General features: G+C 32.1%; 1 protein-coding gene across 5 annotated transcripts in view; it reads right to left on the bottom strand.

The window, feature by feature from the left end:
- The window catches only part of LOC145239850 (uncharacterized), a 242,332-nt gene that overhangs the window by 24,052 nt on the left and 196,850 nt on the right, over positions 1-21,430 (bottom strand). For all 5 annotated transcript variants that reach the window (XM_080103403.1, XM_080103402.1, XM_080103404.1 and 2 more), the window contains one exon: positions 12,907-13,793. In XM_080103403.1, the coding sequence (XP_079959529.1) occupies positions 12,907-13,793 (887 nt within the window). The remainder of the gene's footprint in view (positions 1-12,906; positions 13,794-21,430) is intronic.

Raw genomic sequence — 21,430 nt, 5'->3', positions numbered from 1 at the left:
ATGTAAAAAAAAAAAAAAAAAAAAAAAAATCGGCAAGATAACTTATATTTTGATATAATAAAAGTTGTCTACATTGCAGCTAATTTTTTTTTTCTTTTTCATTAAATTCAAAAATGTATAAATAAAAATAAAAAAAAAATAAAAATAACTTCACTACATCCTGTAGGTATAGTGTATGAATTTTACAAGGATGTGAGGGGGCCAATGACTAAAAGAGAGACCCCCCCACTCTCCAAATGACAAAATATAAGATGTAAAGCTCAAACTTTCATCAGAATCAGTTTTTGCTTAAAAAATAAAATAATGAAAAGATGTGGAACTTCATTAGCTACAATATTGGCCATGTAGGGAATCTACCTAATGAACAGAGCCAAAGTTATCACCAAAAGTATGACTTTTATATGATCTTGATGTTTCAAAATTAGATCCATTCTAGGTTAGATCAAGACCAATACTTTGACAAAGTTTGGTGATGATTGGTCAAACATTATAGATACTAGACTGTATACAGTTCAAAATCAAAATACAATCTTAAAGGAGGTAATAATTGTCTGAAACATGTGTTAATATTTTAATGAATTTAAATATCATGATTTCTTATATATTTTGAATTTAAACATGAGTACAATTCAAATTAAAAATTTCCTCACTTCACACTAATGAAATGATTGTAGATAAACACTTATTCTTAAATTTCTTTTTAAAGACGATTTGGGGGAATTCAATTAAGAATAAATGGAATAAATGTGGTGTTATGATGACTGATGTTTCTAGTTAAAAGCTGGATAAATGTTTTCTAGTCATCGTAAAAAAGGATGATCAACAACACCCATTTTCCAACACTTTCAAATGGCCTTGTGCCTAATTTGTTTAAAATGTAATTTTTTTGTTTTCTGCAAATAAATATTTCAAAATATATCTTATGTTCAAAAGTAGTACAATAATATTGTGGAGTCTGCATTCATTCTGGATGTGCATAGAAAGAAAATGTCATCACAAACTCTTACAAGTGTTTTGGAGATAGACTGCCATAAGATATATTCTTAAACTACATTAACCAGAATATTTCGATAAGTATGTTTAAGTTTGAACAAAAGTGGTACAATAACATTATAGGATTTGTGTTTGCCCTTAAATTCCATAAAATGGAAATAAGCAACATACAACAAATGAAGGATACAACTGGAATTTCTACGGGTCATGCAGAAATAATAGAGAATTTTGCAAGTTATTTCTATTTAATTAAACTTAATTTTACTATGAGAGTTAGTATAGACGGAATGGTTCACCTTTAAAACCTTGGTGTTCTAGATAGGAATAAGGAAAATGCAGAACTATTTGGTAAAAACATTAACATTCACTCATATATTTAATCACTTTGTCTAATCCCGTAAGCTTTTTTATTTGGGTATCATGCCGAGTCATTTCAGTTTGTTACATCTTTGGCATCAGAGCTACTAAGCAATGCTTATCCATATATCAGCAGGAGACCAGACTAAGCTTGGAAAAACTTCCTGCCAATTTGCTTTGCTCCAACTTTTTCTACAGAGAACTAAAAGTGTAGATACTTGTGGAAGAATTTAGTTAATTACACAATGTCAGCAATGCTTAAATATATTAGTTCTAATTTCCAAAATTTGAATAATTTATTTCAAATATAAGAGTATTACCCTGGGAGGGGGATAACATCACATGGAACAATATAGTAAGGGTTAAAGAGTATCTTTTATGTTTATCTTTGTTCTTAATTTAATAAAAAAAAATCAGCCCAGAAGTTTTTTTTAACATTTTCAAGTGGGAGAGAAGTTCTTCCTGATTTGCATCTCTTAAATCAAACAGCTCATTAGACGCCTTATAATATCTACCATATGTTTTGAATTTCATTAAAGCGTATCAAGATTTTGAAGGTGTAGTTACATTTATTTTCAAGGGTGGTTCTGCTTTCTTTACTCCTCTAAAAATTTAAAATATAATTCATTGGGGTCCCTTTTATGGTCACTGTCTATATTTCAAATTTTATAAAAATCTCCCTACTAACTTTTATTTTCATTTGGACTAATATGTTTATTTTTATTTATATAAAGTATGTATATATTCTACATTTTTTCTGTGTAGAATTCACTCCTAAACTAATCAACCGATCATTATGAATTTAGGAACAGAACAGTTTTGCACCATTTTTCTGACCCTTATAAATATATCAAGATATATGACGATACTAAACCTTATATTTTGAATCCGTATTCTAATTTGGATCAAAACCCATTCCATAATTTTGATTCCAGAAAATATCTAAAATTCAATGAGTCTTAAGAAAATCAAGGAATTTTCCTTAATTGGTGCCTAATTATGAATCAAATTCAATACAAATCTTTGTCCACTTGAATTTTCAAATGTGAGAGTATGCCCATATTATGACCCTTAAAAACTCTTTAAAATACTACAAAGAAATTGAAATTTGGAAAAAAAATATTCATGTCTCTTATTAAAATTACACAAAAGTTTGGGGCATCTGAATTTTCACAAATGGCTTCCACCCTCTTTATATTAACTTAAACTAAACATAATCCACATTACTCACCTTTATGCCTAGCAACTGTATTCCAAAATTCATAATGATCAGTTAACTAGCTATCCTATACATACAAATATATAAACATATATACATAGTTAACTTTATATATATTCGAAAAAATATGACCAATTAGGTATTGTTAGCTTGCTTCAATCACAAAAAAGTGTTAAGAAAAAAAAAAAAAAAAAAAAAAAAAGAGAGACAAAATTCAAAATTAGTTTCCCTCTTACTCTATATCCCTTCCTCTCTTTATTTCTTTTTGTCTACTGATTAAAGAGTATTACTACTTGTCATGGTATTCTCTTTTGGTAATAATTGATTATGTCAATCTTTTCTACATTACCTTCACCTGTTGAGAGATGGTAGTGAGAGTTACCATATAAAAGTTGGGAGGATATCAAATAACATACAAGAAACTTCGTACAAGATGGGTCAGTTGGTGAGTTAATTGCAACTACAGCTAATTAGAACAATTAAAATGATAGGGTTTTTTTTTCTTCCACATTATTCATTCCCAACATTAAAGCATATTTTAGCATGTATTTTGTATAATCAAGCTATACTGGAAAAAAGCCTTATGGAAACAAATGTTGATTAATTCAGCTTTAGTATAATATATATTCAAATTGTAAGAATTTCCAAAAATTTAAACATTTTACTTTTAGTAATTAAAACATCTTTTTCATGTATATTGTTTGTTTTACATTAGAGCACTAAAAAATAGATAAAAGCAATAGACAAGGTTGAAGTCAGGAATTATTAGAACACATGTGGTTGTTCACTTCATGTTTTAATTAGCTGTGTGTTTGCATGTCTGAACAGGATATTGTCCATGATGAGAAAGAGGGCCGAGTTTTGTTTCTATTTCTGGCGATAACTTATAAATGAAATGACTTTCACAGCAATGAGTAAAAATGGTACACACAAAATTGAAAATGAACAAAAAACTTGATGGCACGGATGTTTTGCATGGGCTGATGTACAAAATGAGACACAGCGGTTGCTAACACACGGATTCAAAAGCAAAAAGGGAAAACACACCAAAAGAAAAAAAAGAGGTGCAACAAAGCTAAGGAATATTGAACTACAAAGGAAAGTCAATCACAACAATAAAGGATACAAAACGTACAAGTGAGGATATGAAGATAGAAAAATGGCTAAAACATGGGGAGGATAATAAACCAAAAGCATGAAATGGCAAATATGGTTTAAGAGACCATCCAGACAAAAGCTTTACACACTAACAAATATCATGAAGATAAAAAAGGGTTCTTTGTTATGGCAGAGGCACATGAGAAAATTAATGTTCAAAAACAAATATGAAACTTAATACTTAACTTTTGATTAAAAACTTTTACTTAAAGCCAGAAATTATTTTCTATCCATTCATTTAAAGGAATTTTTTTTTAAACAAGGGAGTCACCACTTATCAAAGCCCAAAGGTTACTTAAGGATACGTTAGGTGGTAGTGTCGTAATTGTTAATGGTGTAGATTGGGTAAAATTTGGATTATTTAAGGGGACAACTCAACAAGAACGTGTTTTCATTGGACTTGAAGGTTACCATATTGTAATCGGTCAGGAAGCAGGCCAGGTGTTCAGTTTTGGGAAAGAAGTTTTGTTCACAGAATCTACGTTTAGATTTAGGTAGAGATAGAGAGTGGGAGATATTGTTGATAGTGTTTGAAGCTTGGCAAGGAGGATCATAGATTTTACTTGGCTCTTATACAGATGGATTGCCCAAGACGAGAATCATTCATTTCAATTGAGGCCAGATGGGGGTCAGAGCGATTATGATAAAAAGAGAGGAGCTTGGTTTTAGATACATTAAAATTAACCAGCCACATTTTTTCCCATAGCACCACGTGCTCAAGATCAGAAGAGAGAGAGAGAATCAGAAAGATCTTGGTCTTTGAAGTATTGCCATAGATTGTGGTGTTGTCTATGAATGATCTAAGAATATGATTTGGGAGATCACTGATGAAGAATCGATGGAACTCTGAGGGATGTCAGCATTGATACTATGAGCTTCTGATTTCTGCCCATCAACAACTACTCTTACAAGCCTATCAGAAAGAAAGAATCTTTTGAATTTTGAAATGCATTGTGTTTCTGAATTTTTGAGATGAGGATTGATTATTCATATTATTTGGAATCTTTCATATTTCGGTCAATGTAACCTCTGACCTTCAGATGTATCCTGTCAAACTTGGAAATTTGGACAGAATTTCACAGGAGTAGCATGCTCTTGTTCCATCAGCCATAACTAGTTAAAGGTTCTAAGTAATTCGCAATCATATTTTTCGATCACTCACACTTCATATTCAGGAGAATATCACTTTACAATTAATTTTTTCAAGTACTCTAACCACTGTGCCATGGGTCCTTGAGGACATATCTAGCACAAATTTTCAGAGCTTTAACCCTATTTTATTTTTAGTTGTGAATATCACTATTCATTACTAATTATTATTCATGTATACTACTACTATATATATATTTTTGTAGTCATACAGTCCTGTTTCGTTGTATCACAAGTCATCAGTGCCGCTAGACTAGCACCTCTCCCAAGCCGAGGATTGAACCTAGAACCATCACGTTGATAGTCAGCAGTTCTACTGATCGACCCATGGGAGTGGCACCCATAAATAACTTCGCCAAATGTCTATTTTAAACAAACATTTGTCCACCACTTTTATAGTGCTCAAACCGCGAGCCTCACATTTTTCGACCAATTAAGTAGCAGGTGAGATTATTTACGACAGTGCTGTTTACTAATTACTATACATACTATCTATCATTTATAATTAATGGTTCCCATATTGTGTTAAATTCTATACTAGGTCTACTTAGTAACTGATTGTCACCCAGCATATGTGCTACTTCTTTGAATTGTCTTAGTCTTCACTGTTTTTATGTTTATAAATTTTACTTTGTCCCACAATAGTAGATATTTTTCCCTTTTCCCTCTAGAAATGTTCAGCTATACCCGATTTTTCAATCCACGTATTACGGCTTTTCAATATTCTTCTAACCGTACTTTTAGTAGTCAACATGCCACACCTTCGTATAGTTTTTTACATTTACATGAGATCTCTTATACATAGTTCTTAGTCATGATTTTTTTCTGTAGGGACTTGATTTGCACAAGTTGTTTCTGGAGAGGTGCATCACTTTTGAATATTGTCCTGATGTCATATGGATCACATATTCTTTAAAGTTTTCCTAGAGAAGACCTCTGTGTATAGTATACAAACTGTGGTGAGTTTCTGGGTGGTGTCCTTTGGTGTCTATTCTAGATTTATTGGAGCTGATGTCATGCTCTCTGGATAGTTGTTTCGGTGGAGGGTTTCTCTCAAACTGCTCATTTCCTCTGGATATGCATTGCTGTTACTACATATTGCTTTTACTTTGTGTTGTAGGCAACGGATGATTCCTTTCTTTACATTATATGGATGGTGGGAGTTGAAGTTCAGGTACTATTCAGTGAAAGTTGGCTTTCGGTATACAGATGAAATAAACCCCCAATTAGTGCAGGTTATCAGCACATCTAGGAAGAATTATTTGTTATGTTCTTTTTCCATTGTGAACTGTATAGTTGGATGGATAGAGTTCACATGGTCTAGTAATGTTTGAACATTTTCCTGGTGAGGCCAGAGTATAAATGTGTCATCCACATATCGCAAGCACATTGTTGACTTCAATGATGTTGATCCTAATGCCATTTTCTCAAAGTATTTCATGTATCCATTGGCCAGTACTGGGACAACAGTGATTCCATCGCCAGATCTTTTTTTTTTTTTTTTTTTTTTTTTTTTTTTTTTTTTATTACATTTTCACCCCAAACAAGGCAAATTGCCACTTTGGTGTAGGGGGCTACTATCAGGGGCAACAACTACTGGGGTACTATGTAGGGATTTGGGCAGCAAGGTGTCGGTTCACGTTACACTTGAACTTCTGCACGTCAGTACTGTTGGGGAAGCAGGGACCTGGAATGGAATTCCAGAGTCTTGCGGTTCTGGGGAAGAAACTATTGGAGTAAAAAGATCTTTTACATCTAGGGACCTCTACAGTGTGGGGGTGGGATCTAGTAGCCTGTCGGGTTTGTCGAGGGTGCTCGCGTCGTGGGGGCACAAGTGATTGCAGTTCATCAGAGCATTCACCACTAAAATACTTGTAGAACAGGCAGAGGGATGCAACATTTCGTCGATGGGACAGAGGCTGAAGCTTAGATGCCAGTTCAGGGCCTATCAGATTTGCGACTCTCTTTTGAACCTTGTCAAGGAGCGAGAGACTAGTAGCAGATGCACCAGCCCAGATGTGGCAGCAATACTCCATACATGGGCGAATGGTGGCCTTATAGAGGTACAGGATACTTTCGGGTGTTAGTAGTTTTCTAGCACGGTAGAGAGAGCCCACCTTTCTTGCAGCGGCCCTGGCAATGCCTTCAATGTAATTGTTCCAACTCATGTTTCCTGTGAACGTTAGGCCAAGGAGTTTGAAAGATGGACTCTCAGATAAAGAGTCGTTGGCCATTGCTATTGGTGGTAGAGAGGGTTTCTTGTAATTATTGAATGAAACTAGTTTAGTCTTGGCAGCATTGAACGCGACCAACCACTTTTGTCCCCATTCCACTACAGATTGGAGGTCTTCCTCTAGTGTTTCTGCCATTTCTTTAGAAATGTGTTCCTCCAAAAATTAGTACTAGAACTGTCCGCTGAGGTTAGAGTACTTGGAAAAATTAATTATAAAAATGATATTCTCCTGAATATGAAGTGTGAGCGACCAAAAAATACAACTGCGAATGATTTAGAACCTTTAACTAGTTATGCCTATAGAACAAGAGCATACTATTCTCGTGAAGTAAATTCTGTCCAAATTCCTGAGTTTGACAAGATACACCTAACAAAGGTCAAAGGTTACATCGAGCGAAACATTGTGAAAATAACACAAGATGAGAAAAGTAATCCAAAGATTCTAAATAATATGAAAAGTCAGACATTTTTATTCATTAGTATTCTGAAATTTGAAACCAATTTTCTATCACTAGTGAATTTTTGGTTGGTGCAGATCACAACGATCAAACCAACACTACATTGTCTTCCTTATAGTTACATATTGATAGCCAGTCAGTGGTTTGCAGGTCTACGAGGATCAAATTTTATGCACAACAGATTGTCTTTTCAAATGATCACCCATCTAAGTACTGACCATGCTCAATGTCACTTAACTTCAGTGATCATACAGTAACTGATTTGTCGGGTTAGGAGATATTTAGTAATAGATTTAAACATTACACACAAAAATATTTTAGCTATCAGTATTAGATAAATACAAAATGTTTGTAATATGAATGTAATTTTGAAGTCTTTAAACGGAAGAATAGAAATGAATTTCTAGCTTAAGTTAAAAACTTTAAAAGGCAAAAGTATGTTTCAAGTTTCATTTTTTTGTTGTACCTCCATATCAAAAACATGAAAACTATATGTGAAATGAAGTTGGACAAATTGAAAACTACAAGAAGCACAAATGAAGCAAAAACAAAACTGCATAATCATTACAAAAGCACAATTGATTCGCAAAATGAGTTTAACATCTGATGAAAAAAAAATTGCAAGTCTTTAAATATAATAAATATACTTGAAAATATATTTTAAAAACATTTTTATAAACTTACAGAAGCTATTCTTTCATCAACACTTAAATATATTAAAATAATTATATAAAAATGGTTATTCTATATCAAAAACACCCAATTTGAAGGGAAAATTAATAAATCACTCTCCTCTCAGACAATTCTTATTTATAAATAACTTAATAATTTAGAACTAAATTTAAAACATAATTTCATATTTTTGACAACTTTATCAATATCAATGGCCTTATGAGATCTGAAATTGAAACACTACCTTTATGTAGTCATTCTGTTAGCTCCACAAAAACTTTATCGAGCCCCATGCCATTAAATGCTAATAGATATAAAGTATCTCTTATCAATGAAGATTTGGTATCTCTCTAAAGCCAACCCTATACTATTATTTCTAAATCTTCTGCAATATTATACTCTTAATACAGATTAATGTGCTAACTTTCAATGGTCATGGGGGGGGGGAGTAGTTTCGTATATGTTCTGTTGCCATAATACCATCCTTGCAGGCATTACCTTCTTCATTTGAAAGGGGGGGGGGATATATCTGCCATTTTATTTTGTTTAATTCCGACATTCTTCATAATCCTTTCATGCAAAACAGTACATTGATGTCATCTCAAGAAAAGGTCACAAAGAGTTATCAATGATGTACAATGTACCAACCATACTTTCACAACAGTAAGACATACATTTGATATTTGAGATATTTTTCAGTGTTGCACAGAAGGAATATCTGATTTTCTGAGAGGATAACTAGTGAAATATTTCTCAAATTGTATGATTTGGTAAGGAATGACCCTTCACATAACAAAAAAATAAATTACACATGTTTTTTATTGCCAGTAAAATTTTTTTTTTAAAGCCAGAGATTGTTCTTGATAAAATGTCAAATAATTTACAGTAACTTTTGAGATGAGGGATGATTGATTGTATTATTCGGATTCTTCAGACTACTGTTCGCATTAGTGATATTTGCACAATTTTTCAGTCAATGTAACCTTTGACCTTCTTCAGGTGTATATTGTCGAACTCAGGAATCGTCAGAATTTCAAACGAAATCCATCATTCAACCAACAGGGGAGCAGGTTTTTGCTTCATCAGCTATGACTGGTTAGAAGTTAGGAGTACAAATTTAGGCATCTTAAGCCTATTTTTGTTTCTAGATGTACATACTAGTTTTATATCCCTCCTCCAATAAAAAAAAATTGAAATCAAAATCGACGAGGGCAGATGTCTTAAACTGCTATATTTCATATTTAGGTTCTAATAAAAAACAAACAAAATCCTAGGAAATACTATTTCTAAAACATTTGTAAATAGATCCATTAGCTAATCGTGAATTCTCAAAACAATTTATGAAGCTAAGAAACACTGACAAAGCCAAATTAATTGTTATTAAAATGCATACTCTCATAAATAAATATTCTGCTTCTATTTTTAATTGGAACCCAAACAGAAAATCTCAAATATCCAAATAACCTTTTACAAAAATCAAACATGACAACTTCTTCTCCTTGTATACTTTAATTTCATTTTTTTTGGGGGGGGGGGGGGAAGAACTAGCGATATTTACAGTTAGAAACAAAAATAGTTTTATGGTTTTTAAATTCATACTAGAATCTTTTATCTAGTCATGGTTGATGGAGCAAAAGCGTGCAGCTTCCATCCATTTCAGGGTTGGACAATATAAATTTGAAGGTCGAAGATTACATCATTGTGCAAATAACACTTAAAAAAAAAAAAAAAAAAAAAAAAAAAAAATCTATGCGTAAAATGATTGCACTAGGAATAGCAAAAACATGTCAAGTTCAAAGTAGATAACAATCGATAGGTTTTAGGTAAACGTAGTGCAGCACAGTTGCACCTGTATTGTTAGGTGGGCCATGCAAAACTTGAAGGAATGGAGGGACAAAAAGGAAATACATAGCATAAGTGCACACCTACACATATGTGTACCTATCCACCACACACACAAAATATACTAACCAAACTTTCATATACTGTTATAAGGTCTGGACTAATGAATCCCAAACAAGTGGCGCTAGAAAACAAAAGTACACTACTAAAAAAGGATTCTGTCATTTGTAATTCTTGGTCATGTTTTTATTTAATCTAAAGACACTGAAAACAATTTTTAAAAGTAGAATTCATTTCGGTCAGAAGAATTATAATAAAACCAATAAGAAAATTCATCAGTAAATATTTTTTATATCTAACCAGTTCACTTGGATTATCATACTTAAGGCTGAAATAGTACATTTAGACAAGTCCACACATTTCTATAAGAGGTTCTGTCAGTCAGTACCTCTGTGACAATTATCATTATTCCTTATTTACAAATTGGAATGAAAATATGAAATATTGTAAAAAGCCAACATTTACCACATGCAAATTTCAAAATGATGCCAAATAACTGACCTTAAATAGAAAATAAAGTAATAACCAGAAATGGGGTTGTCAGCTGGAAAAAACAAATCTAACTTCCAACTTGGTTTTAAAAGACCCGATTCCTCATTTCAGAGGTGAGGAATCAGCTGAGAGAAAAAAAGTGTCAGTTTTAAAAGAACCTAAAAAAGATAGCAGTTATGTTTGTAACAAAATATTTCTATCATTCAAATCGATGTTATTTTCATGCTTTTTACCTACCCACTAAAAAAAACAAAAAAAAAAAAACAAATACTGAAAATCAAAGTCCAATCAATCAATTCCTATCAACAAAAATTAAATTTTATTATTGGTTAATACATTTAATGCTTCCTTTCTTTGGAATACAAGATCCCTTACAAAAATAATCTGGTTTTGGGGTTATTTAATGACGAAATAACAATTATTGTAAAAATATCCATTAAACACAATACCATCCATAGTTCAAGACGGAGGAGAGTGTCATAGGTTTCAAGTGAATGCTGACAGAGTTTCAACTTTGTTTAATAGATTCCATAATCAAATCGGTATCCATTATATCAATCCACTTCTCTCCTTCAATGTGGTCAAAGATCATATAGTATTTGAAAATCTAATATATAAAAGGCTATCTGTCTTCATATTTTCAAACTATCTCTTTCAAAACTAAAAGTTGCAGAGTAGCGCTAGGGACCCCAAATGATTGGATTTTTTAGGGACCATTATTTTATGGTCCCTTAACTAGTAAAAATAGTTTTTAAGGGGTCAAAATTGAAAAAAAATCGTTATACATTTTGTACATTCATTTTAATTTATTTTTAATTAGTTCATATGTGTATCATGTTGGTACAGTGGTAACGTCACAAGGTTTGAATGCTACAGTTCGGTTCTAACTGATGTCACCCAACTACTCCCCCAGCAATGCGTCTGCTCTGGAGAAAGTGGAATTCAAAAAGAGCAGACAATGGTGTCTTTAACTAGAATTGGATAATACTGCCATCACTTCAAAGTTGCTCATTAAGGAATTTCTGTTTTCACCCCACAAAACAGAAAGTGTCCTAAGGAGTAGACACTGATGATAAATATTTAAATTTGATTCTACTAGAATTTATAAACTGTAGTGACTGCAACAGCAGAAAGATTTCCTCTTATATATTCAATACACATTCATGCTTCATTCTAATATCGTTTGTTTACTTTTCAAAGTATTTTAAACTGGTTAAATGGATGAGTATAATAATACTTTTAATAAAAAATAAAAAGGATGAAAATACCAAAGACAGTTATGAAAATTTTTTTTGATTCACAATTTTTTAAAGATGGGAAAAAACAAAATCATTATCATAGAACTGGTAAAGGAAATTGATGTAATTCCAATTTTATCATTAAGTTTTCTATATAAAACTGACCTCATCTTTTCAACAAGTTTTAACTGGAAAATCAAAAATAGTTGAATAAGTAGGTCTCAATGATGTCTAAAAATTGTGTTGCCAAAGTGGTTGTATTGTTTGCTTTTTTTACTAGAGATTTTATAAGTCTGTGATTACACAGGTTGTCCTATAAATGCAACCCCATAATATTACAGGAGTCCAAAAATTTATCACAAAAGGTTCAGCTGCAATCTACCTGATTATGTAATGAATATTATGTATGAAATATAATATAAAAATGTATAAAATAATATGCAATATTTGTACTATTGTTTAAAATTATTGTTTTTCCCTATAGGTTTTAACCTACAAAATACCTTGCAGAACTATTTGAAATGATTGTAAAATCTGATTATGCAAAAAGAAGATGGCATCATAAAATTGATGGGGAAAAATTGATATAAAAGCAACATTCACCAAAAGATTTTTATAGAAACATTTGAATGCATTTGTGTTCTTAAACTTAATAATATTTCCATTTCAAATGACTTCTTTCAATTATCAGTTTTGGTTTTTATTTAATAATATCAAATACTATTCAATGAAGAAATATAAAAAACAAATGTTAAGACAATCAAAAACAATGCAGGAATAAGCGGGAGGATGAATGTCAACAGTATGAGGACATAAATGATGATACTAAATTGAGTAGGATTTGAATTTAGCAGAGTCGATATCATAGATTGCTATGGTATCCATTCAACCAATCACAAACTGACTGCATCAATGAAACACCATTATTTTATTGATGCTAGGTTCATAAAATTATTTGATAAAAAAAAATCAAGAGAAAAAAAAAAAAATTGCCAAGAAAAATCAAAACTACAAATTAGCACCCGACTGACTTACCCTTTATTTTATCATGGTTAAGTATGTCAATCAACTTCTCTTGCAAACGTTCATTTCTATCCACCGTTCCTTCAAGCTTAATTCGTTGTGCGCGTAATTCAAGAAGATACTTTTTAAAAGAATCCAACTGACTCGTGCTGAGGCTTTGATTGGCAGATAAATTCAAAGAGTTTGCAGTTGAAGTCTCTAAAAAGTCATAAACGCTGACTTCTTGGCGCAAAGTGTTGCTCAGATCCTGTGAAACCAGCAAGTGGGAACGGATAGCATCCTTAGAAGAAATTGTATTTGATGGAGAAGATGGAAGACTTTTTGAATGATCTGCACAAGTGCCCAACCATGATTGGTGCGGTTTTTGTGGTTTCGTTGGATCCACCAACGAACGGTTAAGTTGTTGATCAACAGAAAGAGACAAACTGTCCATTGGATGATGTGGGTCATCTTTAGTATTGCTCTTGGCAGGGGACTGAAGAGTGTCCCGAGGCTCCGTAGGCTGTTGCTGATTCAGATGAAGTTCACTAAGTGACAGTCGACCAGTAATGTCGAGTTCAATTACCTCTGGAAGACTGAAATTATTTGGAATGCTCGATTCTGAACAACAGTCGGTGCCTTGGGATTTTTCAAATGTGTTTGAAGATTGGTTATTTTGATATTTTTGAGAATAACCTGGGCTAAAGTTTGACTGACTTCGTGACTGCTTTCGTCGGTCCCGGTTTGTTGGTGTAGTAGAAACAGAGCCACTTATCACCAGTTTCGATGCACACTTGTCCAGGTGGGGACTGTCAGGACAATCAAGTGATACTTCTGTTGCAGCTGCTGCCATTTTCCGCATTGAATGAAGAGCATCTTCACTTAATGAATCCAACATCTTCTGCTCCATATTTGGAACACTAAAAAAGAAAAAAAAAAAGTTGTTTTTTTTCAATAGTTTTTAAAGTATAAATAATGATAACGCTAACTTTTTTGAATTAAACAAGAAATAATTTTAATATTTGCAAAAGTCAAAAAACCTTTATGAAATATCAATATATCAAAACTGTTGTAGCGTAGAGCAGTGCTAACCAGTTCTTACTAACATGGATTTTTACTTGAACTTGTTCACTATGAATAAGAGTAGGATCTGTCCAGTACATATCGTCCTGTTGTAGTTTTTACCAAAGCCAACAGGGAATGAGACATTTTTAACATGTTTTTTTCCCTATTGATTGAAGAATGGCTGATTGATCATGTGCAGTTCCAGGAGGCTCACTCTCCCACCTTCTAAGTGAGTAAGTTTATTGCTTGCTACCTGAGGTGCCCTAACTGGGAATACCAAAAGTGCTACCCCAGGAAATTTTTAATAGGCCAGAGTGCTCTGCCTTTAGGGATATTGGTTTGATCCTTCCCACTTTCTGATCTTGTGTCACGGCCGCCTTCATTGGGAAGGAATTAAATAAAACGGCTTTTCCAAATATTAAATCATATGTATGTTGCAGAAATATATTCTGTTAATTTCACCTCATGTTTATTTTTTTGTTAAGGACTAAACATTGCAACAGAAAGAAATAGTGTGAATATTGTTGACTGAAATTTAAATATCAGCAAAGCCAATTTTTTAAAAATTTTATTTATTTATATTTTTTTAAATATAAGAGGTTTTCCAAATTATTTCTTGTTTGGTCACTTGTTATTTACAGACAATTTATTTGTTACTTGAAAGTATTTTCAGCATAAAAGAAAGAAAATTAATTTTAATAAAACAAGACAAAAAAATAGTAAAAATTATTATTATTTTTTTTTTTTTTACTCATATTGGACAAATTTAATATATAAACGGCTATATTTCTATCTGTTGGTTTATCTGTCGGTCTGTCTGTCTCCATATTTTCAAACCATCTCCTCCGAAACTAATAATCGCAAAGCAACGCTAGGGGCCTCAAATGACAGGATTTTTTTTACAAGCCATTCTTTTACGGGTCTTTATCCAGTGAAAATAGTTTTTCAAAAGTCAAAAATGGGTGAAAATTGAAAAAAATCATTAAACATTTTGTACATTCATCTTAGTTTATTTTTAATTTTTAATCACTTTATATGCGGGTAACGTTGGTACAGTGGTAACGTCACCCACTTTGAATGCTAGTTTCGGTTCTAGCTGATGGCACCTAAATACTTTATTTTTTTTTTTTACTTTTGAAATCACGACTATAATAATATATACAAAATCTGGATAAATTAAAATATATTTAATCCTGGGCAAAGCCCCATTCCCTAGTAAAGCCATAAAATGTTTCACATGCATACTTAGAAATTTCTAGAATAAGCATAAAACATTTCAGTTGTGGAAAAGCAAAATATATAAATGGCAAAAATCTGCTCCTTTTTCCTGCAAAAACATTTTATTCAACTTTTAACTCATAAGATATTTAAAAATTCAATAAAAGACATCAAAATAAAGTTGTTTTGAAAATGAGTAAAACTTTGAAATGCATTGTTCTCACAGGAATGCAAGTCAATAAATAGAGAGTTTCTAAAATAAGTAATGTAGAGACCTCCAAACGAATGTGCACAGAGTCAGCGACGTCAGTAATTTATGATAACTATATGAAGGTTCAAAAAGTATGGAACAGCATGAGACAATGATTTTTTTTTTTTCAAACCCAAATGAATAATGGATGTAACATCTTTATTGTTATAAGATTTTGAGATTTACACAAATATAATTATTTAAAAAAATATATATATATATACAAGTCATATTTTTAAATATTAAAAATTAAAAAAAGGGGGGGTTATTGTTGCTGTTTTTATTTTATTTTAAAATAAGCATCATAGATTTTAACAATTTTTTATTAATATTTCTTATATATCTCCATATATATAATAAAATGATTGCAGAAATTCTCCTCTGGACCAAAGTATTGTAGGTTTGCGACAACATACAAATTCAATACATCTAGGCTAATAGCCACTATCTTATGTACTTTTTGAACCCCATTTTATACACATTCAATCGTGATAATAAAATACTACATAACATCCTAGGAGCAACACCATCACAATATCTTTAGAGGAAGGAGCCCCTATTATTTTCTCTAAATATTTAGTCTTACCACTGCTACTAGTTGTCACTGGGACAAATTCTACATGTTCCACAGATTCTGTGATTACACCGACCATAACTAGCTCATACATACATAGAGATAACAATCTTTTCAATTTCCAATTCATCTATATATATAAAAGGCAAAATGTGTGTGACCATTTTGTGTATGTCTTCAAAAGGCTTTTCTCGCACACGGTTCCGAGGTCGTTATGATCGCTTACAACTGTTTATATGGGTCCTAAATAATATGTACGATTTGGAAAAGCGCGTCGCATCTAGATTTATTTACGCCGACTTTTACAAAATTATTGCTATTTTGGCTTCTCGCGTGTTGAGGCTTTTTCGTATAAAAAGCGAAACTAATTCAAAGTTAACCAGTCCTCGGCATTGCGCCAGGAAATGTCCAGAAGCAATCAGCTTTGATCAATGTTGTACATCAGACAATTGCTATTCAATCTGGACAATTGGGAGCTGGTTTCCCTCTCCACAACATCTGTTGGGGGAAAAAAAAACAGTGAATTTAGCGTAAACAACTGCGTGACTTCTATTTGACCTTCTTAATTAGGTCAAATGGAAGCAGCAGAGTTAACTTTTATTGTGCACGCCTGTTTTTATAGTTAAATAAATAAATTCAACAAGTGTATGTTGTATGTCGCAGTGGTCTAATGGTTAACGTCGCCTGTTTTTTTTTTTTTTTTTCACACATTAATTTCCAACTCAAGGGTACAGGTTCGATTCTCATACTTACCTACCAAAACATTTTTTTTTTTTTATTATTTAACACCCCCCCCGAGTTTTGATTTACCTTTTTCACATACCCCGAAAAACACCCGGGCAATGCCGGGTACCCCTCGCTAGTCTATTATATACATTTCATCTGTCTGTTTAAATGTATGTATGTATGTCTGCCTAAAACTTTCAACAGAGGTGACGGATTTTCACAAGATCAGTATAGTTTTGAAGCTTTACCCTTCAGACGACAAATATTAAAAAATTGGCTAAAAACATTAATTCTTTCATCCTCAACTGGGCACTTTTCTACAAGGAGGGGGTCGATCTTCTGCTGATATTTTCGAAAGTCATCCCCTCTTTTGGATTGACTAGCCTTAATTTAAACCTTTGCCACTTCCTGTTTGATGATGGATGCATCAGCAAAGACGTCACATTTTTTTTTTCACATTCTTTTCCTCCTTCACGGTACAGGTCTGCCTGCCTGCCTACTACCACTTTGAAAGCTCTGAAAATTCCTATACTTCGGAATCCAGTTCTTCGCTTTATAAATGAATGCTTATTAACATGGAAATATGGCGTCACTAAGAAACATTATTTTGCCTGTCATCAAGTTCCACATTTATGTACTTTACACGTCATTGTTAATTTTTGTGTGCTTATGTACATTGGCAATGTTTTAAACCAACGCATTTCATATATATTTATGTATTGAAGAGTTTAGCTTATATAGATTATGTAGATTGGTGACGTTTCAAACCAACACATTTCATATATATTTAAATATTGAAGAGTTTAGTTCTCAAATATTTGTGTCTTTTATATTAATATTTCTCCTAACAAAAAACAAAAAATAAAAAAAAATACGTAAGCTTATTTGTTAATTATTTTATCTTCTCCATGCAATTTGACATTTATACGTTTTCCGATATTATGAGAATGAGTATCACATGTAATAACATCATGCTTTCCAACGTCCAGCCAAACAACTGTGCGCATTGTTTGGCTTATGGTGAGACTATTTGTCAGCGATAATTTTACATGTGTTATTCGTTTACACATTATCCGAAAACCTATAGATGTCGTCAAATTGAATGTGAAAGGAGGTCAGAAACAACCAATAGAACTTTTGAACCTTGAACATGACCTTGATTGTGGCTATATTAAAGATGTTAACTGGACTAAATTGAAGAGTTTAGCTCCCAAATATTTGCATTTTTTTTTTTAATTATGCAAAAAAAAAAAAAAAATAAAGAAAATTCATTGAACGGAATAAAATTAACGTTTTGCCAACCATTTTATATTTCCGTAACATATTTCTTTTAATAAAATTTTATAATTTTTTTTTTTTTGGGGGGGGGGGGAATTATAATAAAAAACATGCGATTATATTGAAGCTAAACTCTTCAATACAGAAATATATATGAAATGTGTGTTTAAAACAGCACACAAAAACTAACAATAACGACATGTAAAATACATAAATGTTTCTATATTCATGCACACACTCTTTGTTTTTTCGATTTAGCTTTTTTTTGTGAAAATTTGGCTAAGGATATCAATTTTACCTTTTTTCTGAAAAATTTTGCTTCAAATATTTAGTAGAGTCTGGCAACTCAATTAGGGTCAGGTATTGGACACGTTTACCTTTTAGAACCTTTAAATTATTTTTCACTTATTTGTAAATTTTTATGTGATTATCAGCACTTACAAGCTTAAAGTTGGAATTATAACGTTCTACTAAAGTGAACACCCACTTTTTGGCCACCCCGTTGTTAATGCTGCCACTAGCATTTAAATTTTTCTTTTTCAATTACAGACAAATTTTTATGGTGTTAATCACTTAGCTTTCACATTACTAAAATACCTTGAGAAAAAAAAAAGGATACACCTTACCAACAGAAACGAGAAAAATTTAATAGCTAAGGGCAACATTGGCAAAAAAAGTGTGTTCCATTTATTAGAATGTTATTACAAACTGATCCACGACTATTAAAATCATTAAAAATATTAACATAAATTTATTTTTTAATTTAAAAATTAAGCCTGTATTCAATAATAATCGCTGGAAAAAATTATAACAAAAACAAAAAAGGAAAAATTTTAAAGCTATGGGAATCATTGTTTAGGTCTGTTGCAGTGTTTTTTGGTTGTTTCTTTTCCTTGTAACAAAATGTTTCCTCCGGAATAAATGCACTGAAATATAATAAATTTTTAGTTCATTCTTTTATTTTCATTATAGGTTACAGATGGACTAACAACTGCTATCCAAGAGATCACACTACCCTACTTTTATTTGACACGTTCGGTGAAAGCACAGAATCACAATCAAATCCCCATGTTAAGAATGAGTTTATAGATATTAAAGTTGTTATGGTACATTCATTTTGGCCACGGGCATCAGTGCCCACTACTTTACTGAGCTAGCAGTGCCTTCCACTAACAACCGTAGTTTAACTGTTTTGTTTAAAGGTGGGGTGGGGTGGGATACTTCCACAGGGCAACACCGGTACACGGGTCCTGCTAGTTACTGTTGTATAGTGGGGGACTCATATTGAAGATGATAGAGGTTCATATTGGGGCACATATAACACACGAATGACGATGATGAGAGGGAGAGAAGACATTTATACAGTTATATTTCCTGGGGACTTCATATATATACTGACTGGCGATGTATAAAAGTTCTTAACACAGAAGAGGGGAGATACATAATCTTGGAAGGGTTACACAATGTTCATTACAAATGATTAACACATTACTTTTTGAGTGTTGAAAGAGGACACATGACAACGGTTACAAAACCATAATGATGATTCTTTATTTATTGGACCGGTCCAATACTGATAACGTCAGGAATTCACATTTGGATCTACATAGTTTAATCTTCTAACCTTTGCTTCCAAAGGGTCAGCTGACCACTGACTGCCAACTGACTGACTCAACTCTCTGACTGACTCCCAGACTCTTCTGCCCTGATCTGACTAACTGTAGCTCTTATATTGAGAACCCCCCTCCTTTTGCTATGACGTCAGAAGTGTTTCCCAAACGTGACTAATTCACGTGGCTATGCACACGTTTTTACAAACACGCTTTTGACAACAAAAGAATTCTCAACATATACTCTAACCTATTATTTTAACAATGTATTTTTAATTTGTATTGTTCATACTTTTTAGCTGACATTTTTAATATTCAGTTTTATCAAAGAATGAACAATTCTTTTTTAAACAATAACTATTTATAATAGAATTTAGCAATAGACCTTTTTTATATTCCGATTTCTAACATTTTATTTCTTAACCTTGCTTACAAGGTTTGAGTCTCGGCTTTTCCTAATCTCATTTTCACTTATCTAATGTTCTTCTTATTTACATGGAAAGGGGACAACCTTTTTCCTGTAAACATTACGAATAAAGTGCCTACAGTCCATGTTAATAAAATCAACATTAATTTTAATCAATAATATTTAATATTAAAAAGATCTGCCTAAATTCAAGAAATGAATATTTAATAAAATTTTAGATATGTATTAACGATCATAAAATCAAACAATCCCATTTTTTTTTAAAGGTATTATTGAAAATATGTGTGTAAACAAAAGACATTTTTTAAAGTTACATTTTTAAGTATAAAAAGTAAAAACAAAAAAATAGGCAGTCTTGCAGTTAAGTCCCGGCAAAGTGCGACAACTCTAGAAGGGTCACATCAGTATTTTACCGTCAAATCACGAATATTATGAATTATTAGTTTTGAAATAAAAATTATTCAAGTTCTAAAATTAAAAAATATGTAATTAATATAAAATATATTATATAATTAATATAAAAAAATATGAAAATTAGTTCGATTCCCATCTAATGGGAGAGTTGTGGAGACAGCGTGAGAAAGGACACGCATTTCCACAAATTATTAAATGCATAAGACAACAATACACTTTTTAAGAAATGTTTAATTTTTGAAGGTGTTTTATTTTGTATAAATTTATGGTAAATATGAAGAATTATTCCACCCTCGAAAATTCCTTTAAAATTACCATTCTTATAGGGTTTCGGGGTCGCTGAAAATGAAATTAATGTTTAAAATTACGGCAAACGAGTAGTTTCCAAGATATAAAGAAATGTTAGTTTTAAAAAAGTGGGGTATCACTTTTCTATAATAATTTAACATAAAAATTTTCCGGTAGGGGGCATCTTTCTTTCCACCCTCGAAAAATCCTTTAAAATTACCACTAACGCTTAAAATTCCAAGAAACAAGTAGTTTCCAAGATATGAAGAAATGCACTCACTTTATGGTCATCTTTTTTTTTCTTCTATTTTTGAGTTGTGGAGAGAGAATGACGGTTTGTTTTTCGTTCTTTTTTTTTGGAGGGGGATATTCAATTAAAGAACTTGTATAGTTTTTTAACAGGTGCTTATGCAGTTTAATTAACTGTTTTAACGTAAGTAACGTGCCGATATTAACCGAGCAGAAGAACTGTTTAATATTTTACAAAAATTCTGTTTACATTTGGTGGGAGGTGACGGAACGGCGAGGGGTGTTGTAGTGGCCGCCTCCCACCAAATGTAAACAGAATTTTTGTAAAATATTAAACAGTTCTTCTGCTCAAAACAGTTAATTAAATTGCATAAGCACCTGTTAAAAAACTATACAAGTTCTATGATTGAATATCTCTCTCCCAAAAAAAGAATGAAAAACAAACCGGCAGCCCACCC

Source organism: Euprymna scolopes, chromosome 19, assembly GCF_053919585.1.
Source record: "Euprymna scolopes isolate OS-2025 chromosome 19, ASM5391958v1, whole genome shotgun sequence".
Classification (NCBI taxonomy): Eukaryota; Metazoa; Mollusca; class Cephalopoda; order Sepiida; family Sepiolidae; genus Euprymna; species Euprymna scolopes.
This window is presented reverse-complemented; position numbering and strand designations above follow the sequence as displayed.